Source organism: Papilio xuthus, unplaced genomic scaffold (genome assembly GCF_000836235.2).
Source record: "Papilio xuthus unplaced genomic scaffold, Pxut_1.1 DF825946.1, whole genome shotgun sequence".
Lineage (NCBI taxonomy): Eukaryota > Metazoa > Arthropoda > Insecta > Lepidoptera > Papilionidae > Papilio > Papilio xuthus.
This window is the reverse complement of record NW_013532703.1, coordinates 15702527-15722449: the sequence shown is the minus strand read 5'-3', so window position 1 is coordinate 15722449 and position 19923 is coordinate 15702527. Positions and strand designations below refer to the sequence as shown.

Sequence of the window (19923 nt, the reverse complement as noted above, 5' to 3'; positions counted from 1 at the left end):
TATAACATTTACTTATCGTGGGTTTCTAAGACGGTGGTATCTCCGTTTAATATATATTGTTATCTCTGTTTTGTCAAATATGAAAGACAAGGAAGACAATATGGTTGATACAGTTATTTTAGTCTCAGAAACCCACGGATATGAGACATAATATTGACTTATAAGTCAATTAGCTATAAATATAAAGATTGTTATATAAAGGCACATTTCATTGTAAAGTTGGTAAAAACTTTTAAATATTTAATTATTTGGTCGTGTAACTAAATAAAGCACCTTATTTTCAATTTTTTATGTAAATCAGGAATTCGGAAATATTTATAATACTTATAATCAAACTTTCTGTTGGTCATAATATTAAAATATCTTTTTATCGTTAACTATGACCTCAAACATCTTATCACTTAAATTAATTGAAAAAAATAATGAATAACCGGTCTAAAGTTTTAAAATGTAATCAAAATCAGTAAAAATCAAATATAACAGATGTTAATGATAAAATAATTATAGCCTCTGTAGTGTTACTAAATAAAAAAATATTTTAAAATAAAATCATCCTCTGAGTATAATTACACTGTACCGAGAGATTTATTCTATGTATGACAAACATCTGTATATTGAAACATATAAGCTTCTATTATAGTTCTATACAAATATCTCAGCGGTCCAAGATCATGCACACTGCGCAATGCCCTCCAACGCATCGCAAGAAGTTAGAGCCGACGAGATATGTGAGAACTACTATACAAGCTCATCTGTTTGACACTTTTGTTGAGCTTACTTATATAATGTACTTAATAATGTTATTCGAAAGTTGTAGTCCATTTATTTTGAACCTGTGTTATAAGTTATCCTGTAGGCGGGTGTAGATGTGCTCGGTGAGGGGCTACGCCTGCGGCATCTTGCACTGGCTGCACTCCTCCATGCCATCGTTGAACTCCTCGATCTGCAGCGTCATCTCGAAGAAGTTGTACTTCTCGTGCACCAGCCTGGTGGCCTGCTCCAGCACCTTCTGCGGGCTGATGCCGCTGCCTGTAACACAAACGTTTAGTTTTCTTCCTCTTTTTATCCTTTTATTACATGAAAAGCATGGGAAAGAGAAATGGGAAGGGGAAATATCCTCTTTACGTACGTCCCCTACCGTGTTAATTAAAGAGAGGCAACTCAGTTGCAAATGTAGATGTCTTATACCAGCACTCTATTCGTTATTTTCGAATTCAAGTGACCGCTGGATTTTTTGATATAAAAAATATAATATAAAAAAAGAGTCTTGACAGACGGACGGACGGACAACAAAGTAATCCTATAAGGGTTCCGTTTTCTTCCTATGAGGTACGGAACCCTAAAAAATCCATAGACTAGGCTAGGCTTATTGCCAATCTCAGAGTTGTTAAGTGTATAGTGAGGGAATCTCATGTGTTAGAAGAAATCTACATTAATTGAACATTCAACTGAAACACTGTGAAATGATGGACCGTCGAGCAGGATGTGGAAACGTTAAATGTTTCTAACGAATAATTTATATGATTGACGGTCAGTGAGGTGTGAGGTGCGAAGTGCGAGGTGCGAGGTGCGAGTTGCGAGGTGCGAGGTGTGAGGTTCGAGGTGCGAGGTGCGAGGTGCGAGTTGCGAGGTGTGAGGTGCGAGGTGCGAGGTGCGAGATGCGAGGTGCGAGGTACGAGGTTACGTACGTATGGCGAGGTGGGCGGAGAGCGCGGTCTTGTCGAGGGAGAGGGCCCACATGCGCAGGTTGTGTATGCGCACGACGCCCGGCAGCGACAGGAACGTGTTCGCCACATCCTGACACACAACAATACATACGTTATATAATATATCCCACGACGATCTGGATACGCAAGAAAAATATCGCGCTCCTTTGGACTCCCGCTTATCCAGGTCCCACTATTTGTCCTACTAGGTGGTACATGAATAGAATAAAAAAACTGATTCACTTACAAAAATCCATGCAAACCTTCGTATTTATAGTATTGGTAAGATAGACAAGTAAGATTAAGAATCAAATCTAAATACAAAGCTTTAAAGATTGTCAACTGTTTTTGTGTGTTTGTTCCTTAAATGATGTGTATATTGACCTGGAAGTCGAGGCCGCGCGGCGAACCCTCCATCAGCACCAGCAGGGTGTCCTTGATGATGTTGAATGTGGTGATCAGCACCAGCACCGAGAACAGGAACGTGCAGATCGGGTCCACCAGGTTCCATTCCGGCTACGATCAAAACATTAAATTAAACATTATAACAGTAAAATTTAACAAATAGAATCAACTTTAATTTACTAAATACAAATAAATACAATTTATGGTCATAAGTATTCTTGACAATTATCGTCAAATTTTTGTTTCAAATTGTCATATCTTAATGTAATCGACTCTCTATGATCCTAAAGAGTTGCAAAATTGTAGATTGTAGGTGAATGAGTGTGAGGAATGGTGTGCGAGGTCACCTTGAAGTATATGACGAGTGCAGCGACGAGGACGCCGAAGCTCTGCAGGAAGTCCCCGAGCACGTGTATGAATGCGGCTCGCACGTTGATGTTCTCAGCGTGGGCGTGGGAGTGCCCCCCGCCCCCCGCACCCCCCGCACCCACCGCACCCACCTGCGACGACGCGCTCTCCGCGTCTGACTCTGTATTCCTCTCCTGTAAACAACAATAAAGTTGTGTTACTCAAACTATATCTTCAGTCGCTCTTCTCTCTACTAAGCTATGCTTACCTTGTTGTTGAGTACGGGGTTGGTGCCGCCGTGGGTGTGGCCGTGCCCGCCGTGCGAGTGTCCGTGCTGATGCAGCGTCAGACCCATTCTGAAAACACAACGTAACACATGTTACTGGAAGGGAATCGCTTCCAATGTTAAGTTGGGATCAAGGATCTCTCGAGCGTTACACGAGCATTTAGAAGACAGGTCTGAGACAGAAGTGTAAGAGGACTGACACGAGGTTGACGGCGACGCCGATAGCGGAGGTGATGAGCATCACGGTGGCGTCGATCTCGAAGGTGTTGTAGATGACCCGCTGCACCGCCATGTACACCAATACGCCTGTCACCACCCAGATCAGCAGCACTGACGTCAGCGCGCCGATCACCTCCGCGCGGTACCAACCGAACGACATCCTGCACAACAACACACATGTTAAATTCCTCCTCCTATTGACTTTACCATATTTTACTGAACTGAGTGAGATTTTTAGTTCCCTCTCCTCCTACAGTAGGAACTATAAAATTAATCGTAACATTGGTTGAAGTTTCAATCGAATTTAATTCGAGCTGGTGACTTACTTCCTGGTGGCTGGTCTGCTGGCGACCCACAGTGAGAACAGCGATATCATAAAGCTAGCGAAATCTGTGAGCAAATGCGCCGCATCCGTCGCTATCGCCAAGCTGTTGGATATGTACCCACCTGCAAATACAACAATACGTTCACACCGACTACTATACACCTTACCTCAGTTAGTTTGTACAAGTTGATTACTTCATTTTTATAGTAAAAGAAGCAAATAAGCAACACCACTTTATGTGAAATCTGCGCACCAAGGCATCCCCTCCAAGTCGAAGTCTTTCTTAGCCCCTTCACATCCACTTTATATTTCTTTATTACTAAGATATGTCTTTTCTTCCTTAAAAATTGACTGCTCTGTTGATTGTTGATATATAATTACTTATCAGTAAATTATAATACAACAATACACGACCCGGTCCTAACAATTAGGTTTACGATTACGATTCATGAATAACACATTGTTATAAATCAAGTAACAATAATCGATTTGGTCAGGCGTTGTCGTCTCTAAAGCGATGTGATAACACACGTACTTTATAATTAATGGGGAAATTCTATAACATTTAAATAACTGAGAATAAGCTCCTGCGACAATATAAACTCAATAAATAATGAGATGCAACCATTATTCACAGAGGTTAAAATAAATGTTAGACACATCGTAGCAAATGGCCTTCACAACAAATTCTATTTCATAGATAATGTAGCAATTTTAATGTTGATATAAACAATATGTTAGTACTTACCAACAATTTCTCCTATCATAAATATAACGCATAGTATACTGGCAATGATGAGTTTTCTCCGCGCTCGCTTGTCTATGTCTTCGTTTCTAGATCTGTGGCAATGTCCTGAAAAAAAAAGTAATAAGTCTCCTTTAATGCATAATGACATAATATACCGATGGCAATTTGTATTGTACTGTACATCAACCTGAAAGGCAAGGCAGATGTGTTAACATTTGCATAGCCCTGACATTCGCGCGTCTATTGTTCCGACGGGAACAAGTCGCGGCTTCAACGGTATTTATGTTTCCAATTCGGAATAAAGATGTCAATAAGCGTACCGGATTCGTCGAAAATGCTTTAATGTGTTGCTAATTTCATGTCTGAACAGACAAAAGAACTCCAACTGTATTCATATAGTACCGTATTTACGAGTATCTTTTAGGAAGACATTTTTCGTGTTCAAATGCAATACGATTGTAATACATATCTTCTTTCCTTGAATGGTTACCCTAAGATAAATTTGAGGGATTATACAACGATGTACTGACTATCGACATCGGAGATGCTGCCGTTGCGGTGATCTGCGTGGTCGTGGTCTTGCTCGGTGCGCTCAATAACGGCGCAGCAACCAGTACTAGGGTTGCCGTGCACGCAGTAAATGACTCGACGGCCGCGACCTGGTGTACCGCCCGTGCCGTACGACGCCTTCCCATCTTTGAAGCTGGAAAAAAAATTAAATACTATAATGTCTTTGCTCCGTCATAAGCTACGTGGTGAAGGCACACAAGATTTTAGTATTTAATTCGTCATCAGTTTTCCCCGTTCATCGTTTTAGCATCCTACAACTTTCTACACAATATTTAAAGGTTTTTAGTAGCTATTCCATTCCGAAGCTCCTGAATTCGTATTCTCATATTTTGTATCAAGTTATCAAGTAGGTAACGTATAGGCAGTATGTTTATATTTGTAAGAACGGAATAATTCAAAGCATACAGGCGACGTTTGTTATTCCAGGTAGAAGGTATTGTGCGCAGTTGATCGCTGTGTTTATTACAATTCATGATTATATTAAATTCTAGGGTTGTCACTAATATTTCTCATGTTTAAAGCTTCACCTGAATTTAATGGTTAAGCAAGAAATAGTTTAGTATGTTCCTTACAACTCGATTACTATGTCATACTTAGTAATTTAATGAAATGAAATAAAAACTAAATAGTGTCAACCCTAGGTCAATTGATGTCGCCTGTCGGTACCCCGCGTGCGTAGGCCGACTGGACTATCTTACTAAATGACCGTGTTTATAGCAACACGGGGCGCGCGTACAAAAACACAACAAATTGATTTGATAAGATAATAACGTAATGTGTTTTGTTTGACCAGCAAAGGAATGAATATACCGTGTTATAGACAGTAGTCAGAATTAATATTGCTGTCGAAACAAATTACTAAAAGATTATCGCGTACGTCTTGTACAGTATAAGATACAGAAAACATGATTTTTGACATGTGATGATTAGTGGGAATTCTCTGTTTGATTATAAACAATGTCTATATATCAATAGTTAAGAAGAAAAAACCTAGACAGACATGTTTTATATTAGCGATTATGTTTTATAATAGCATTATATACCGTTATAGGAAACAATGCGCAATGTTGAATGTAATCCGGTCATCCAATGATCTCTTGATGAATCTCTTGTGAGTTCATTGACCCGGTTGGATTTAAAATGGCAACTAAGAATTACATCTCGTGTATTGCACAAAAGATGGTTCGTAAGTTTTTAAACACATGAGCTGTTGCCCGCGACATCTTTTTTTTGTACAATAAGATAGTAAACGAGCAAGCGGACACCCGAAATCGTCGAAATAGCGAAGCAACCTCTGCCCATTTACATCTACAAATTGCAGAATCCCCTTGACGCCTGTCTTCTGGTCGTGGTATTTCACCGGTGAAGCCGGACCATTGGGAAAAGGAATAAAAGTTGTGACATTAATTTCTCAGTTTACTCTTTATGCCCTAATTATGAATAATTTTCTACTCACTGCATTAGCACGGTGTGTCAAATTCTCTAGTAACAGCTCTGAGCAAATGACGACTATGCAATGATTGCACACTTTGAATTCGTCTCTGAGGAGTATCAAAGCCGGTTAAGTGCCTCTTGTGTATTACAAGATTACATTGTTATGTCTGACCGTAGCTAATTTTATTAAATACATTTTATAGAATGAATGAAGGCATTAGAAAATAGTTAATATAGATTAGGGTTTGTAAGTACAGAATATTGTAAGCAAAAACATAAATGAAAAAATCGGTAATTTCATGTTACCCTCGTGTAAATAGGTGATGCAAAGTTCAGCCTCCGCTGTACAGAACCCTAAAATTTTAATATAGCGTAGTCTAACAAAGTATTCAATATAAACAAATTATTTAGTCTCGACGTCAATCGAGAAATAACTACATAATACTATCTTATCTAATCTCGTCCCGGGACCTTGTGCATGTTAACCGATTGGTAACAATTAAACTTTAGTACATTTGTTACATAGTATTTTATCATTTCTTAAGGTGTGTTGTACCCACCACATATTCTGAAAGAACCTCCTGGTATAGCGTGATTTTTTTAGATAGCTTGTTGCTAACTTCAGACTATGGATAAAAAGTCCAGTGGTTCCCAAACTTATTTTGTCTACTGCCCACTTTTAGAATAAATATCTTTTTTAACGCATCCATATTTTCACATATTTAAAAACAACTATAACTTCAAATTAAATTAATTAATTATTGTGACCTATATATGTATATTAACGGAGAATTCTAAACGAAACTTTTACTATAACCCGCAACTTAAGACCTGCAGCGCCCACAAGGGGTCGTTATCGCCCACTTTGGGAAAGACTGGTCTAGTGTCTGTACAAAATCTGCTATCCTTACGATCTTACGAGGCTTATAAATTTGCTACGTACATGACAATTACACGAAAGAATTCACGTTTTAGTTTACTAACACACTAAAAAATGTTGCTTGTTATTAGAATTATGCATATGAATAAGTAAAATGTTGTCATAACTAAATATTTTGAAATAATGTATTATTAATCGAATATTTTAACGAACATTCCTAATTTTACTGCGTACTTACTTGCAAGTCATTTTTTTGAGTTCCTTGCATTTTATAGTTAAGTACACTAAAGTTTTTTTTAACTTCGTGGCGATGTAAATTGGAATGTTGAGTCAAATTTAGTGCGCAAAAAATATTTTCTCACGATCTTGAAAGACCTTGATTCACTAATAATAATGTATGAGGACTTTGAAATGTTAGACCTGAAAGTATAAAAGAAAAAACAAAAAGAGGTCCACTGACCTCTATATATGGACAGGCTATAAACCATGATAATCTGTGCCTATTTGATACGAACTAGTAGATAGAATTAACTGTCTTGTCATGAACTACAATAGACGCTTTTAATTCGAAAAACGTATTCATAGACCACATTTCGATCAAAATATTTTTATTCCTAAACAGAAATATCCATACCATGTATACGCTATTTATTTTGATAAGTTATTTCAATGACTGCTCTGTTACTATCGACCCACGTTTAACCTTATTTCCTGTCATGTTCACACCCTTGCGGCGACGCGGTCACTCAACTATTTGTGTCGAAAAACAACCGCCGTCGTATCTGATAACACTAATATTTTTATTACCTTGTCACCAAATATTGATAAATTAAAATCGGTGTCTATCAATTTTACCACAGAGTAATCGTATCATAGACCCACTTCATATAAATGCGTGAACAAATGTTATTAAATTAATTAATTTCTGATAGCAGATTGTAGTCGGTGTTACCCGGATGACTAATGCCCATGCTGATTAAAGTGACGTATTATAACTATCATTTAAATTAGAAAATATGGTTCTGCGTTACTTTACTATACTGTGTCAACGTTTATGGTTTAGTTTAAGGCATTTTTAGGTAAATTATATCTGGTGCGTTATTGATTAGTGGTGTATTTAAAAAACGTTTACATTATCTGCCATCGACATTGCTTATGGCCACTGGCCAAATACAGAAAACACTTGATAGTATAATCAATTTAAAATGATTCTAAATGTAGACAATACAACTTATTTAAATTCAGTTTTAGAGTTACCATTTAAAATTAGTTAAGAGAAAAAAAAACATGGTCACTCTATGGAGTTGAAACTGCATTATTAACCTTGCACAAATCACAAAAAAATAGACATGTTTTTAGATCAACATTCTTTGTTCCATAAGCTTCCTCATTTATATTAACTTATTGATCGGCTTTATCAAATCGGATGTGGTAATCATTTTTAATCTCTTATTAACAAGGTTTACTGTCCATAACTTCGTTGGAATAACATTGATAAAACTAAATTACAATTGCATTTCATCAAAAGACGTATTGATGGTGAATTAGTTTGCCTTATCAATCATCGCAGAATAGATTCACCGCTGATTATCAAGAAAGTGTACTACACTATATACAATAGGTACTGGAAGAAAGCGACATTAAATTGTCGATGAATAAAAATGTACAGGCTGTGCCAAGATATATAAAAAAGGTCTTGACAGACGGACGGACGGGCAAGAAAGTGATTCTATAAGGGTTCCGTTTTTTTCCTATGAGATACAGAACCCAAAAAATTGGTATGTCATTGAAATGACAACGCATAATGATTTCGCAATCATCAGCAGCGCAACAACTGCAGTCAATGCATCGATGGCCTCGCTCAAGGTCAGATTGCATTGACGTGTTTTGTCCACACTTTTGGTAGTCGAGTGTCAAAAGTTTTTCGGCTATCGATCACTTTGACCTGTTAAAGCAAACAATCGGCAATTTTGTAATATATATTAACATTTTTACTGTAAAAGTATTCGCCTGAGGAAGGCTACACAGCGTTATACAACTAGAAAGATGCATACTTAGGCATATTTCTAGTTGTATTCGCTTTGCGGCATCTAAGGCAAATTAACTCAGCCCGAGAATAAATTGCTACATTACATTGTTATCAATGTATATAATATATTATTTAGTATTATTATGTATGCACCTATATATAAATTGTTAGAGGATTTTAATATCGAAAGACAATGTGTTTCTTATCTTGAAACAAATACATTTAACCCAAATTTAATAGTCTTTATTTATATTAGTGTAAAATGAAATCGAGTCTGTTATATTTGAATATTACTTTGGTAATGCATTTACGCTTTCTGATTTTTGCATTACTTTCTCATGAGGGACCAGTAGAATAGACTCATAGAAGTGAGTGCACCCACGTGGGCTAACATGCCATCTGACAATATCTGATTTTTTTTACTCTGAAACTGTAATTGTATTATAACGCTCCATTTTATTAACCAATAGCTTTATATTTTGAATAACTTGGCAGAATGAAGGGCAAGTTTTTGCCTACGGGTCACAACACTAAGTCCATGCAAATATTACTCCTACTAAAATCCTTTAAGAAATTTGCGCTCAACTTCTCAAAAACTTCGCAAAAAATCTCTGTTAAGATACGGGGTATATGTAAAAAGTATGTATAAAACTTTACTAACAATTATATTTGAAACTTAATAAAATTAATAATTTTAAACTTACAGCACCAACGGATTTTCTTCATTCATTTCCCCGTAGAATATCAGAAAACCAATTAAAAAAAAGTAAACTCCCACCCTAATAATCACTAATAAGAACACTATCCGCGACAATTTTTAGGTTAAAATCCTAACACACTACACAACACTAAAAGAAAAATAACCACAGCATTTGTAATTAATTACTAGACATGTCAAAGTGTGACGTCAATAGTTTTGACTATTGCTAGTCACAGTCAATTAATGTATCGGAAGTAGGAAGCGGTACAAGTCAAGTCTGAGGGCGAACTAAATTGAACCCATCGAAGTTAATGTTATCTCCAAAGCGACTATCACAGGGCGCTCCTTAACTTCACATTAGTTGATAAGGACACGATGCGCAAATACTACCGACTAAGCGATAAACGTGGGGTGCTACTATTTCTATAGTCATCGATAAAATGTCGAAATATAAACTTTATTTGCGACTATATTCTAGTCATCGATAAAAAGTCGCAACATATTTTAAAACATGATGATACACAGAGAATATAAATTTGTTCTTAAAGTCTTATATTATATATTGCGAAAATCTACCTAATAATTGAAAAATTTTAAGATATATTTTTGGTATTATGAGAGCTGCAACGTTAATTAACCTAAGTTTCAGACGTATTTTTTTAAAATTACCAATGACATTTTACAACTTTCATACTAACTACAATATCGACAGTAAAATTTTATTTGGTGCAATAACATTTCAACTCGAAATAATATATATTTTCATGAATAATATCGAACGACACAGTAATAAGTCCCCGTTGATTCAATGATAACTATGCAACAGAGTTTTGTCGCACATCGTGTACATCAAATAGACATATCATAATTATCTATGTCAGCATTAACTGAACATGTGCTCGTTTAAATTAATTTACGGTAAAATTAAATTAAACGTAAGTGAATTACTACGTTATCAAGGAAACACAAAAAGTCGTAAGTACGACAAGAAAAGTAAATATGCAAATTAAGGTTATCAAATTTTGTATATGAAATCCCAAGTCTATGCAATTATTAGAAATTTGTGCACTATTGATGAGCAAAAGAAGTAGTGCTATATCAAAAGAATAGGTTTCTTATTTATCAAATGCCTAATGCCTTATTAAGGCACATGATACGATCAAGTTACAAATATTAAGTCTTCTTAGAATTACAGTATCTGTATCGTGGTAACGACGTGGTACCCAGTCAGATACAGTTGTCATACGCTTACATGTAATGATGACAATTGTAATGCAAACTACATTATATCTGTGACCTATGTTGTTTGCTGCATACAACAAATATATGTTAAGTGATATCGAATATGTAAACCACATCTACACCAGTTTGTATCGACTTTATAGGAAATATTGAAACTGTATTTGATGAAGAATTATAAGAACTTTTACGTTTCCACTAAACATAAAATATAGTTAGACCCTTTTAGTTTAACACTTGTTTTAACTCTTTGAAAGCCGGTGGTACTTTATATGTATTAACATAAATATATATCAGAACACTAATATCGGTATTAGTATTTCATTAATTATTGTTCAAGAACGCATTTCGTAAGATTACGCATAATGATTTCAATAGCCATGATTTGTCAAAAACATATTCGAAACATTGTCTCATTGTAAACCCTAAATATTTTGAATGGCTTTTAACCTATACTAAGATGCATTTAAAACTAACTATAAAGTTTTGTTTTAAAATAAGCTTACCCAAAAGTCAATTGATATACAGATTATTAAACGACTTCAAATATACAGAGTATAATTAGGAATATAATTTCGGAAACACGAGATAGTTGACCGTTAGTAATCATGACACTAAACGTGTCGTATGGCAGAGATAAGGCAAGCAAACAGAAGTAAGCAGGATGTTGGCCAGTACTCACTTATCTAAGACAAATATTTGACCAACGGTAGGCACTAGTCCATTCATTATTATTGTAATATTTCATACTAGCGATATGTCCCGGCTTCGGACTGGTAGACAATTTGTTTTTAAACTTTTTATAAAACATGACAATGAATATTGTACTTTTTTATATTGGATTTTATAAGTCCAAAGTTTTCGAGTTTATTTATAATATGAAACACAGATGTTTCTACTTTAATACAACGGTAAGACAATACAACTATTCGAGTTTGATTCGTTTGTTTTTTTTTATATAACAGAAGGTGGCAAACGAGCAACGGGAACACCAAAGTGTTCAACGACGCCCATAGACATCAGCAATACCAAAGGAACCGCAGATGTGTTGCCGGCCTTTGTTTGTTGTAAAATGTTTATAAAAACTATTACACTTTTGGGTTAATTTTTGTTTTTCCACTTATTATTTTTGAAACCGAATGAAATATGTATAACAATAAACATTAATATACTTTTCAGAGTAAAGTAATAATTAAATTTTATTTGGTTTGATATGGACGTTGGTTTGGATGTGCGTTTTTCCCGAATTCGTGTGACCAAAAATATACTATTAACACATACAAATACGTTGAATAAATACAATTATATTAGATTAGTAAATACATACACATATAGTTAAACAATACATATATGCTATGTTATGCGTCATTTCAGTAATGTAAACTTTCAAGGATGTATTATACTTGGATGTTTTATTTCTTAGTCCATTTTTTTTAAATGGACGATACATTTTCTACAATCTATTACGTAAACACGTATTATACCGTTATTAGAATGTATATTTAAAGATAACATTAGGTACTCCGGCTTATCTATGCATGGGAAGAAAATGTTTACAATTAACATCGCAATTTTCTCAACTTTTATAATAAAATATGTTTTAAAAAAGAGTTTATTGATAGCTAAATGTCGTATTTTGTTGATTAATGATTCTCTATGTATTTGGCACTTGTATTATCTACAACACTTGGAAGCTCAGTAAAAAAAATTACGCTAAGCGAAAATCTTTTACTAACGCGTTAAGCGTTTAACGAAACGCGTAACGCATTTTACTACACGTGCAGAGAAGCGTAAGAAAATCGTAATATTGTTTTAAAATGTTTTTGTGTCACTGATAATTGAAACTTAACAAAGGTATATATTGTGGGCTTATGATAAACAATGTGGTTAATGATGTGGTGCTAGGTCAATACAGAAAATATTGAGGACGTCTGACTTTGGAAAATGAATACTAAAATATATTCAGATTCTACTCAAAGACGAACGGAAACAAGGCGAACATATTTCGATCTTGTGCTAGTGGTAAAATTTTTACTGGAACTTTTTTTTTTAATTTATTGCGTGAACACAGCAGATTTCCTTAATATTTCCCGTTTCGTTATTCGTTATATTATGTACCGCGAGACAAATCCAGAAACTCAGATTTGGATGTTACTGATTAAGAAATAATAGTAGTTTAGTTAATAATGTTTTGAATAATCTTTAAGCCCATTATACGCAAAAATAGATTTATCAAAAAGTTTTGTAAATACATACCTGATTTAATAAACTAAGAAATCGTGTACGCGAGGCTCGAAAAAATAACAAAACAGGGAGGGACTCTAAAATAACATATCACATGTTATTTTTTTCACTGATTTATTTTATTTTTATTGTTTTTACTGATATTATCTTTCAATTGGCACTCGTAAAAATTACACGTGATTTTTGGTTTAGGGGGCAGGAGCAGTTTAAAACCTCGCCACATATCACTAGAGGGGTTTGATTGATAAACAAGCACCAAGACATAAGTATTTACATACATACATATTTGACTATTGCAGAAATAAAAGTTTAAAAACAAAGTTTAATTTTGTTATAATAAAGGTTATATTTATAAAAACTCTATAAGGATTTGTATATTTCTAAGACAGGAACAATTGATATTAAAGTTAGTTTTTTAATAAAAAGAAAAGTGATAAATTAAAAACATAATGAAACCGACATAAAATAATTAAGAATACCTTTGAAAATATTACTTTTATACCTTTACATTTAATGTTTTACATGTTTGTAAGAAACATCTGCCTAAATAAAAGCATTTTTATTATAAAAATAATAAAAAGAGTCACTTTAACCCTACAAATTACATTTTAAGAGTTCTAGCACTATTTTATTTATTATTCTAGATTTTCTATTTCCTTAATAAAAGCAATATACAAAACACAGAAAAAATATAAGCATACTGTAATTCTTATTGGAAGAGTCAAAAGTTTTTATTTCACTTCATTTGTTATTATTATCTGATGATCTAGGAACAAATAAGACCTGATTTAAAGAACATTTCGAAAGTTAAAAAGAATTAGATGAACAGTTAAAAAAGAAATAGTTATTTTACAAATTGAATTGAAAAAAATATTTTTGAAAGAAGAATGTTTTTATTCTTGACATTGCAAAAGAAAAAATGCCCTTGATGAATTAAATTTTTCAGCATGACAAAATATTTTGCGCTATTATTTCATTTTAATTGACCATACAGTAATTGGAAAAAATTAAAAGTTAACACCCGAAGCGCTAATTGATGATTGTTTAAATACCGAATAAAAGGATAAAATGGCTATACTTACTTGTTTATTGTTTGTGCACCTTGATTCATTATTTTGTTCTTGATCAGACAGCTGGGAGTTTCAGATTTATCCGTCAAGTACTGGGCCTCCACATCCTCCAAGATCGCGGCTCGATCTGCATTTGTTTGGTTCAACTTATCACTAGACAAACTTTTAGATCTATACCTAGCATTCAATGGAACTAATGTTTTATCACCGAATGTGCCACTCAAACCGTTCAATTTAGTGTCGTTTTGAAAATTATCATTCATTATTTTAGATGACATCTCGAAATAAACAAACACAGCGCATATACGCGAACGTCAACGTAATGTCAGTTCGCCGAGCAACTGACGGTCGCGAGCAGAAACCGAACGTTTTGCCAGCGCCCGACGATGAATAAAACAAGGCTACTCGGCCGAATTAACAACAACACCGACACCTCGTTATATTTATTAAGTTTTTTCTACATTCCATTTAGGCGTATAGCTCGCGGTGACGTTCCTTTGGTTAAAAAATTGGTCTGTTTATTTCAATGTCGGAACACTCGGAACGCAAACAAGAGTGACGGCGAAATCGATTCTATTGTAATATAAATTAAATACATTGCAAGCGGTCAATAATACAAAACAAAAGGCGGTCAATTCAATGCGGGGAATATTAAAAACTAAGGAAATAGACAGTATCGTCCAAAAAAAATAGGAAGCATGAATAGGATTCTCCATTTTTTATCAAAGAATTTAAATCTAATTAAGTAGCACAAATCTTCAATATCACAAAAAGATGTGCTTATAATAACATCGTTACAATGATTGCATAATTAAATTATAAACTTACCTAAAACTTCATTAATTCCAATTCTTAAGTATTTGATATGTAAATAGTTTATATTTTACTAAACTCGAATACCTAGTTAAATGATAAAGGTATATTTGTAATGCAACGACGGAGTAGTTTTCGAGGCTGTACACTTAACCTTTACTGTACGCGCTCTGCTTTTTAATAGATAAACACTAGCTTCTTGAATCCAACCTACTAGGGCTTGTCACATATTTTTTATCTACCCACAATTAACACAATTTGACAATTTTACAAATTTATCCTACAGATTATATAACGTAAAAATAAATATATTTATTCTGTATTTTTACAACTAACCTTAAAAATCGTCTACACCATTTTAAGTCTGTTTCTATTATAAATCATATAATTTTAGAGTACAATAAAGTTAACTAGATTGTCATGGTTTACGGTTTGATCCGAATAATACATGTTTTATTAATTTGTTATGCATCATTTTTTTATTTGCACAGCACTAGAGCAACTAGTGACGTACTGTGCAATTTATTTTTCTAATTTAAATTTATAAACACTAGCTTTGTAAAAAGCATAAAGTAGCTAAGTATTTTACTGTTTACAAGATACTGGCAACTTAGAAATGTGACAGTTAGTGATAGAAGATTTATTTTTGTATTGGCTGTGCAATCGATTATCCAAGCCTAGGTAAGACAATGACGTGATTTAGCAGGGTTTTATAAAGTTTTTGAAAGAGAATATCGATATCTGTGTACACAAAACAAATTAAATTATGATGTCTTATTAATCTGTAGAATTAATTTGATACTTAGTTAATTATAATAATCCACAAAACATCTCAATCCAGTAGCTTAATTAGTGCATTGTGTCTTTACAAAAAATGTTTTGTTTTTTAAATTTAATACGTTGTTGGTAGCAAGGGCCCGATCGTAAGGTATTAGCATTACTAAATAAATTTTATTTCCATGGCATGTGCCGACCAAACAAATACACGTGATCGGATTTTAGACGCTACACGATAAATAGTGATCGTTCATTTGATATATATGATGTGAAACATTGCTGTGAATAATTTTAAATACATTGTTGATACATTTAGTGCGATTATTTTGCCTATCGGTTAGTAAAAATACGAATATAAGTATTATTTCTAATAGTCTTAAGCAGTAGTGGCATAAGGGTTGAGCGTGAGCCGAGCATAAAGAGGGCGCCACAGGCGCCGGAGTCGAATTCTAAATCTTTACATTTTTAAATCTAGTCCAGATTAGAAAAAGTTTGATTTAGCATGTAATTTCCCTAGTAAAGTATAAAATTACATCATGCTTCTAGCATTTTCGATTCTTATCAATGTTTTGGAAAGATCTAGAGAATTGTAGGATGTGAAAATGTTACAACATAATATAGGTGATTTACAAGGAAATTACACTACGATGTGTAGCATTGCACTCGCATGAATCAATCATTCAACTAGCGTTATCTTGTATTTACATATCATACGCTCCTCGCAGCCGTCTGTTATCCTGTCATTGCACGTACAAACAAGGTTAGGTAGAAACAAGTTTAGGTTAGGTTAACATGCTCTCTTTCAACAGCGGCCAATAATTAACAAAACATATTGTACTCTCATCTACTCCTTTGGACAAAAACCAAGGATCACTGCATGTTTTTTCAAGTGTTTCGACAGTGGAAACCCATGGTGTATTTACCTTAGTTCTATCATTTAAGTTTTCGTGCAAGTTTTTCAAGTCTTGTCTGTTTATGATCTCGTAAGTTACAGCGTTAAAAAATTAAAAAATTTCGATTATGATTCAAAATTTGTATTGATAATTCATAATTATTTCTTTTGATATAGACGATGGTGGATTCGGAGATGACATAACAGATCATGCAACGTCCATCCAGCTCCATGATCCAATAATTGACACGTGATCGCACAAAAACCATGGCCGATTAGTCAATGAGAGGAGTCGCGAACTATGGCGTTCATAGTATTTCGCAATACATCAACTTACTTCAATATACTTATATGAAACTAACATAAGTGTTTAGGGAATAACGGTCGCATTAACAACATCATCATCATCAGCTCACTATACGTCCCCACCGAGGGGCTCGGAGCCTACCCTAAGTTAAGGGTGATTAGGCCATAGTCAACCACGCTGGCCAAGTGCTTGACTTCACACATATCTTTGAATTTCTTCTCAGATATGTGCAGGTTGCATCACGATGTTTTCCTTCACCGTAAGAACGTCGGATAAATGTACATATGTAAATCGGAAATCGAAAAACACATTGGTACATGGCGGGATTTGAACCCAGGACCTGCAGCTTGCAAGTCGAGTGTTTTACCCCTGAGCCACCGACGCTCTTAACATTAACAATATAACATCGTTAAATGGTCATTAAGAACGACCTTTAGTGTAGATTTTTTATGAGAAAACAAATCTAATACGATGAAAAAGAAACTCAAATTTAGTTTAAAAATTAGCACATTATCTTATGACGCAAAATCTCCATCAAAGCTTCTAAGTAAAACATATCGTGTAATACATATTGTTGAAGTTTACACAATGTTACAGTTTCGCTGTAACATTACAAAACAACGTGCGATCGCGTGTCTTTCTCTATAAATTCATACGCATAACAAAACTGTGACAGGGTCGAATACGTGAAATATTATTTTGAAAATAACAATTGCGATAAAGACATATGTTTAAGTCACATATACCTCGGTGTTTCCTTCCACGTATGAAGTGGGAGCCTTCAAGAGTAAGGCGAATAAGCTAGCTTGTACGTTTCGATCACCACTGAACATCAGGTTGGATGCGTTGTCAAGCGCTGACTTATTCATTTACAAAGAACTGCATAGAATGATGATATTTATCATTTGATTTCTTTAAACTAAAGGAAAGATTTGTGTGAATAAATAACAAGGATGTAAACATGTTTTATACATATGTTTTGGCAGTGGAAACCCGGTAGTTATGTGTTCAAATACAAAGCAAGCAATCTAACGATTCATTTACAACTAACAGAAACATTCAACTCTGTTGTCTGTCAGGCTCAGCTGCGCGACTATTTTGGTGTTGTCACGCCTTTTAGACACAATAAGGGTATTGTATTGTTGCTGAGTTGTACTGTCGTATAATAGCCAGGTACGCGTCATATGTTTACGAACAGTCTTCGGGAAATCTGCGTTGATAATTTGACAGATGTTTATCAAAATTGACGAAAAATATGAAAGGATTTTTTGTACACTTTTTCGCATTTCCATAGATAATTAATATTTTTTTAGTTGTTCGCTTAAACTAAAATTGGTTATGGAATTTTTAAAAAGTCAATAAAATTCTCTTTAAAAATTTCGTACGAAAATGGTGCGCCGTAGCTAACTTTAGTTTCGAACTTCCTAAGTCTGTTCGCAGGTTTCGAACTACAATGAAAATAGTTACTTGATAGTACTAAACAATAGTGAAATCACAATTTAGGTGAAATACAACTATTATCGATTCAATGTGATATTCAAGAACACAACATTACACGTGACACGTGGGTACACAACGTGAATTCAAAACAGCGTCCCGTTTAAAATTAGCCGTATTGTGTTCAGTTCGTCAAAGTAGTGTTGACTGCAGCTTTTATACATTTATGTAACATTGGATTCGCTGAAATTATATGCACAATACATTGGTCACCATTGTTGCTGTGAGTTCGGCGGAGATACTTAAAATGGCCGTTTATTTCCTTGTGGTAGTTTTTCGTAGTTTATTTTGTTGTAAAAATATTATGATTAAAATGAATTATTTTGTAATGTAATTTAGATTATCAAATATGTTTGTTATGTAACAAAGCAATGTACGATTTATTTGAATAAACTTATTAATTAAAATAGTCAGCATAACCGATCGTAAGTGAGTTAGATAACGGTTCAATTAATATGCGTCGTAGTATAGTATTGCACGCGCAACGGCTGGTAGTGACCCACTAATTTTGGTTTGTACTCTGTTGCAGCACCGCGTGACCATATCTCATACTGACTGTCTCTGATCTAGTTGTACAATATCTTATATCATTTGTGTGATGTCATAAGTTAATCCAAATGTCAATAATTGAACACATCTTTCCTCATGTCGTCGGAGATTAAAGAGCAACTTTCAGCCCTATTTTTTTGTGTAATTAAATAGTGATTTTAAAAATATATTATAACTTGTTATAAATTTTGTAGATGAGATTAAACCGAAAACGAAAAAATACTGTAAGAAAATTGCGGTAAAACCTTCGTAAAGCGGACACATTTCCGGGCAAAAACATCGCAATTCCTCGTTTATTTATGTAATGACAACCACTAGGAAGAGGAAACTAATTGTTTTCTATTTATTACACTCCAATGGGCGCAGATCGGTGCTGTTGATGGTTTTTCGTGAGGACATTTTCGCTTCTTCCTTAAAATGAACGTCAGATTTACAAAGTAAAATCAATTTACTTAACCGAAGCAGTCAAAATATACTTCGGCTTATTGAATACTTGAGTAAAATCGTTAATTATACAATTTAACATGAAACACGAATTTACCGTACGAGAACTGTAAAACAAAATCATTTATTTGATAATTTTAGTTACAGTTCCTATGCCAGTAACATGCATTATTAACGCCAATTTGGTAGCTTTACACTATCTGTCATAATATTTATCTATAAGAACCTTACTCGTACCTTTGCTAATTTTATTTTGTAGGCGCCTCTTATGAAAACCAAAACAATATAAAATAATCGAGATACACGTAATGTATTGTGACCAACATGTTAAACAAGAACAAAAATTATCATGTTAATTAATTCAAGGTATTCGTCTTGACAATCATTAGTATTACGGTGTAGGAGTGTATTGAAACTTCGAAGTAAATATATACGTCAATA

At 34.2% G+C, this 19923-nt stretch overlaps 1 protein-coding gene across 3 annotated transcripts; it reads right to left on the bottom strand.

Moving 5' to 3' along the window:
* Positions 1 to 511: 511 nt before the first annotated feature.
* LOC106123966 (zinc transporter 2) lies at positions 512 to 15422 on the bottom strand. Of its 3 annotated transcripts, XM_013320388.1 has the most exons (11): positions 15353 to 15422; positions 14216 to 14330; positions 4568 to 4740; positions 4038 to 4142; positions 3291 to 3411; positions 2946 to 3125; positions 2728 to 2815; positions 2459 to 2653; positions 2091 to 2222; positions 1689 to 1797; positions 512 to 1029 (listed from the first exon to the last, which is right to left on the bottom strand). In XM_013320388.1, the coding sequence occupies exons 2-11, from the start codon at positions 14242 to 14244 to the stop codon at positions 884 to 886; spliced, it is 1278 nt and encodes a 425-aa protein (XP_013175842.1). In that variant the 5' UTR covers positions 14245 to 14330; positions 15353 to 15422; the 3' UTR covers positions 512 to 883. The 3 variants fall into 3 exon arrangements, with proteins under 3 accessions (XP_013175842.1, XP_013175841.1, XP_013175843.1); XM_013320387.1 differs by lacking the exon at positions 15353 to 15422 and having other exon boundaries at positions 14216 to 14590; XM_013320389.1 differs by lacking the exons at positions 14216 to 14330; positions 15353 to 15422 and adding an exon at positions 9655 to 9943.
* Positions 15423 to 19923: the final 4501 nt, after the last annotated feature.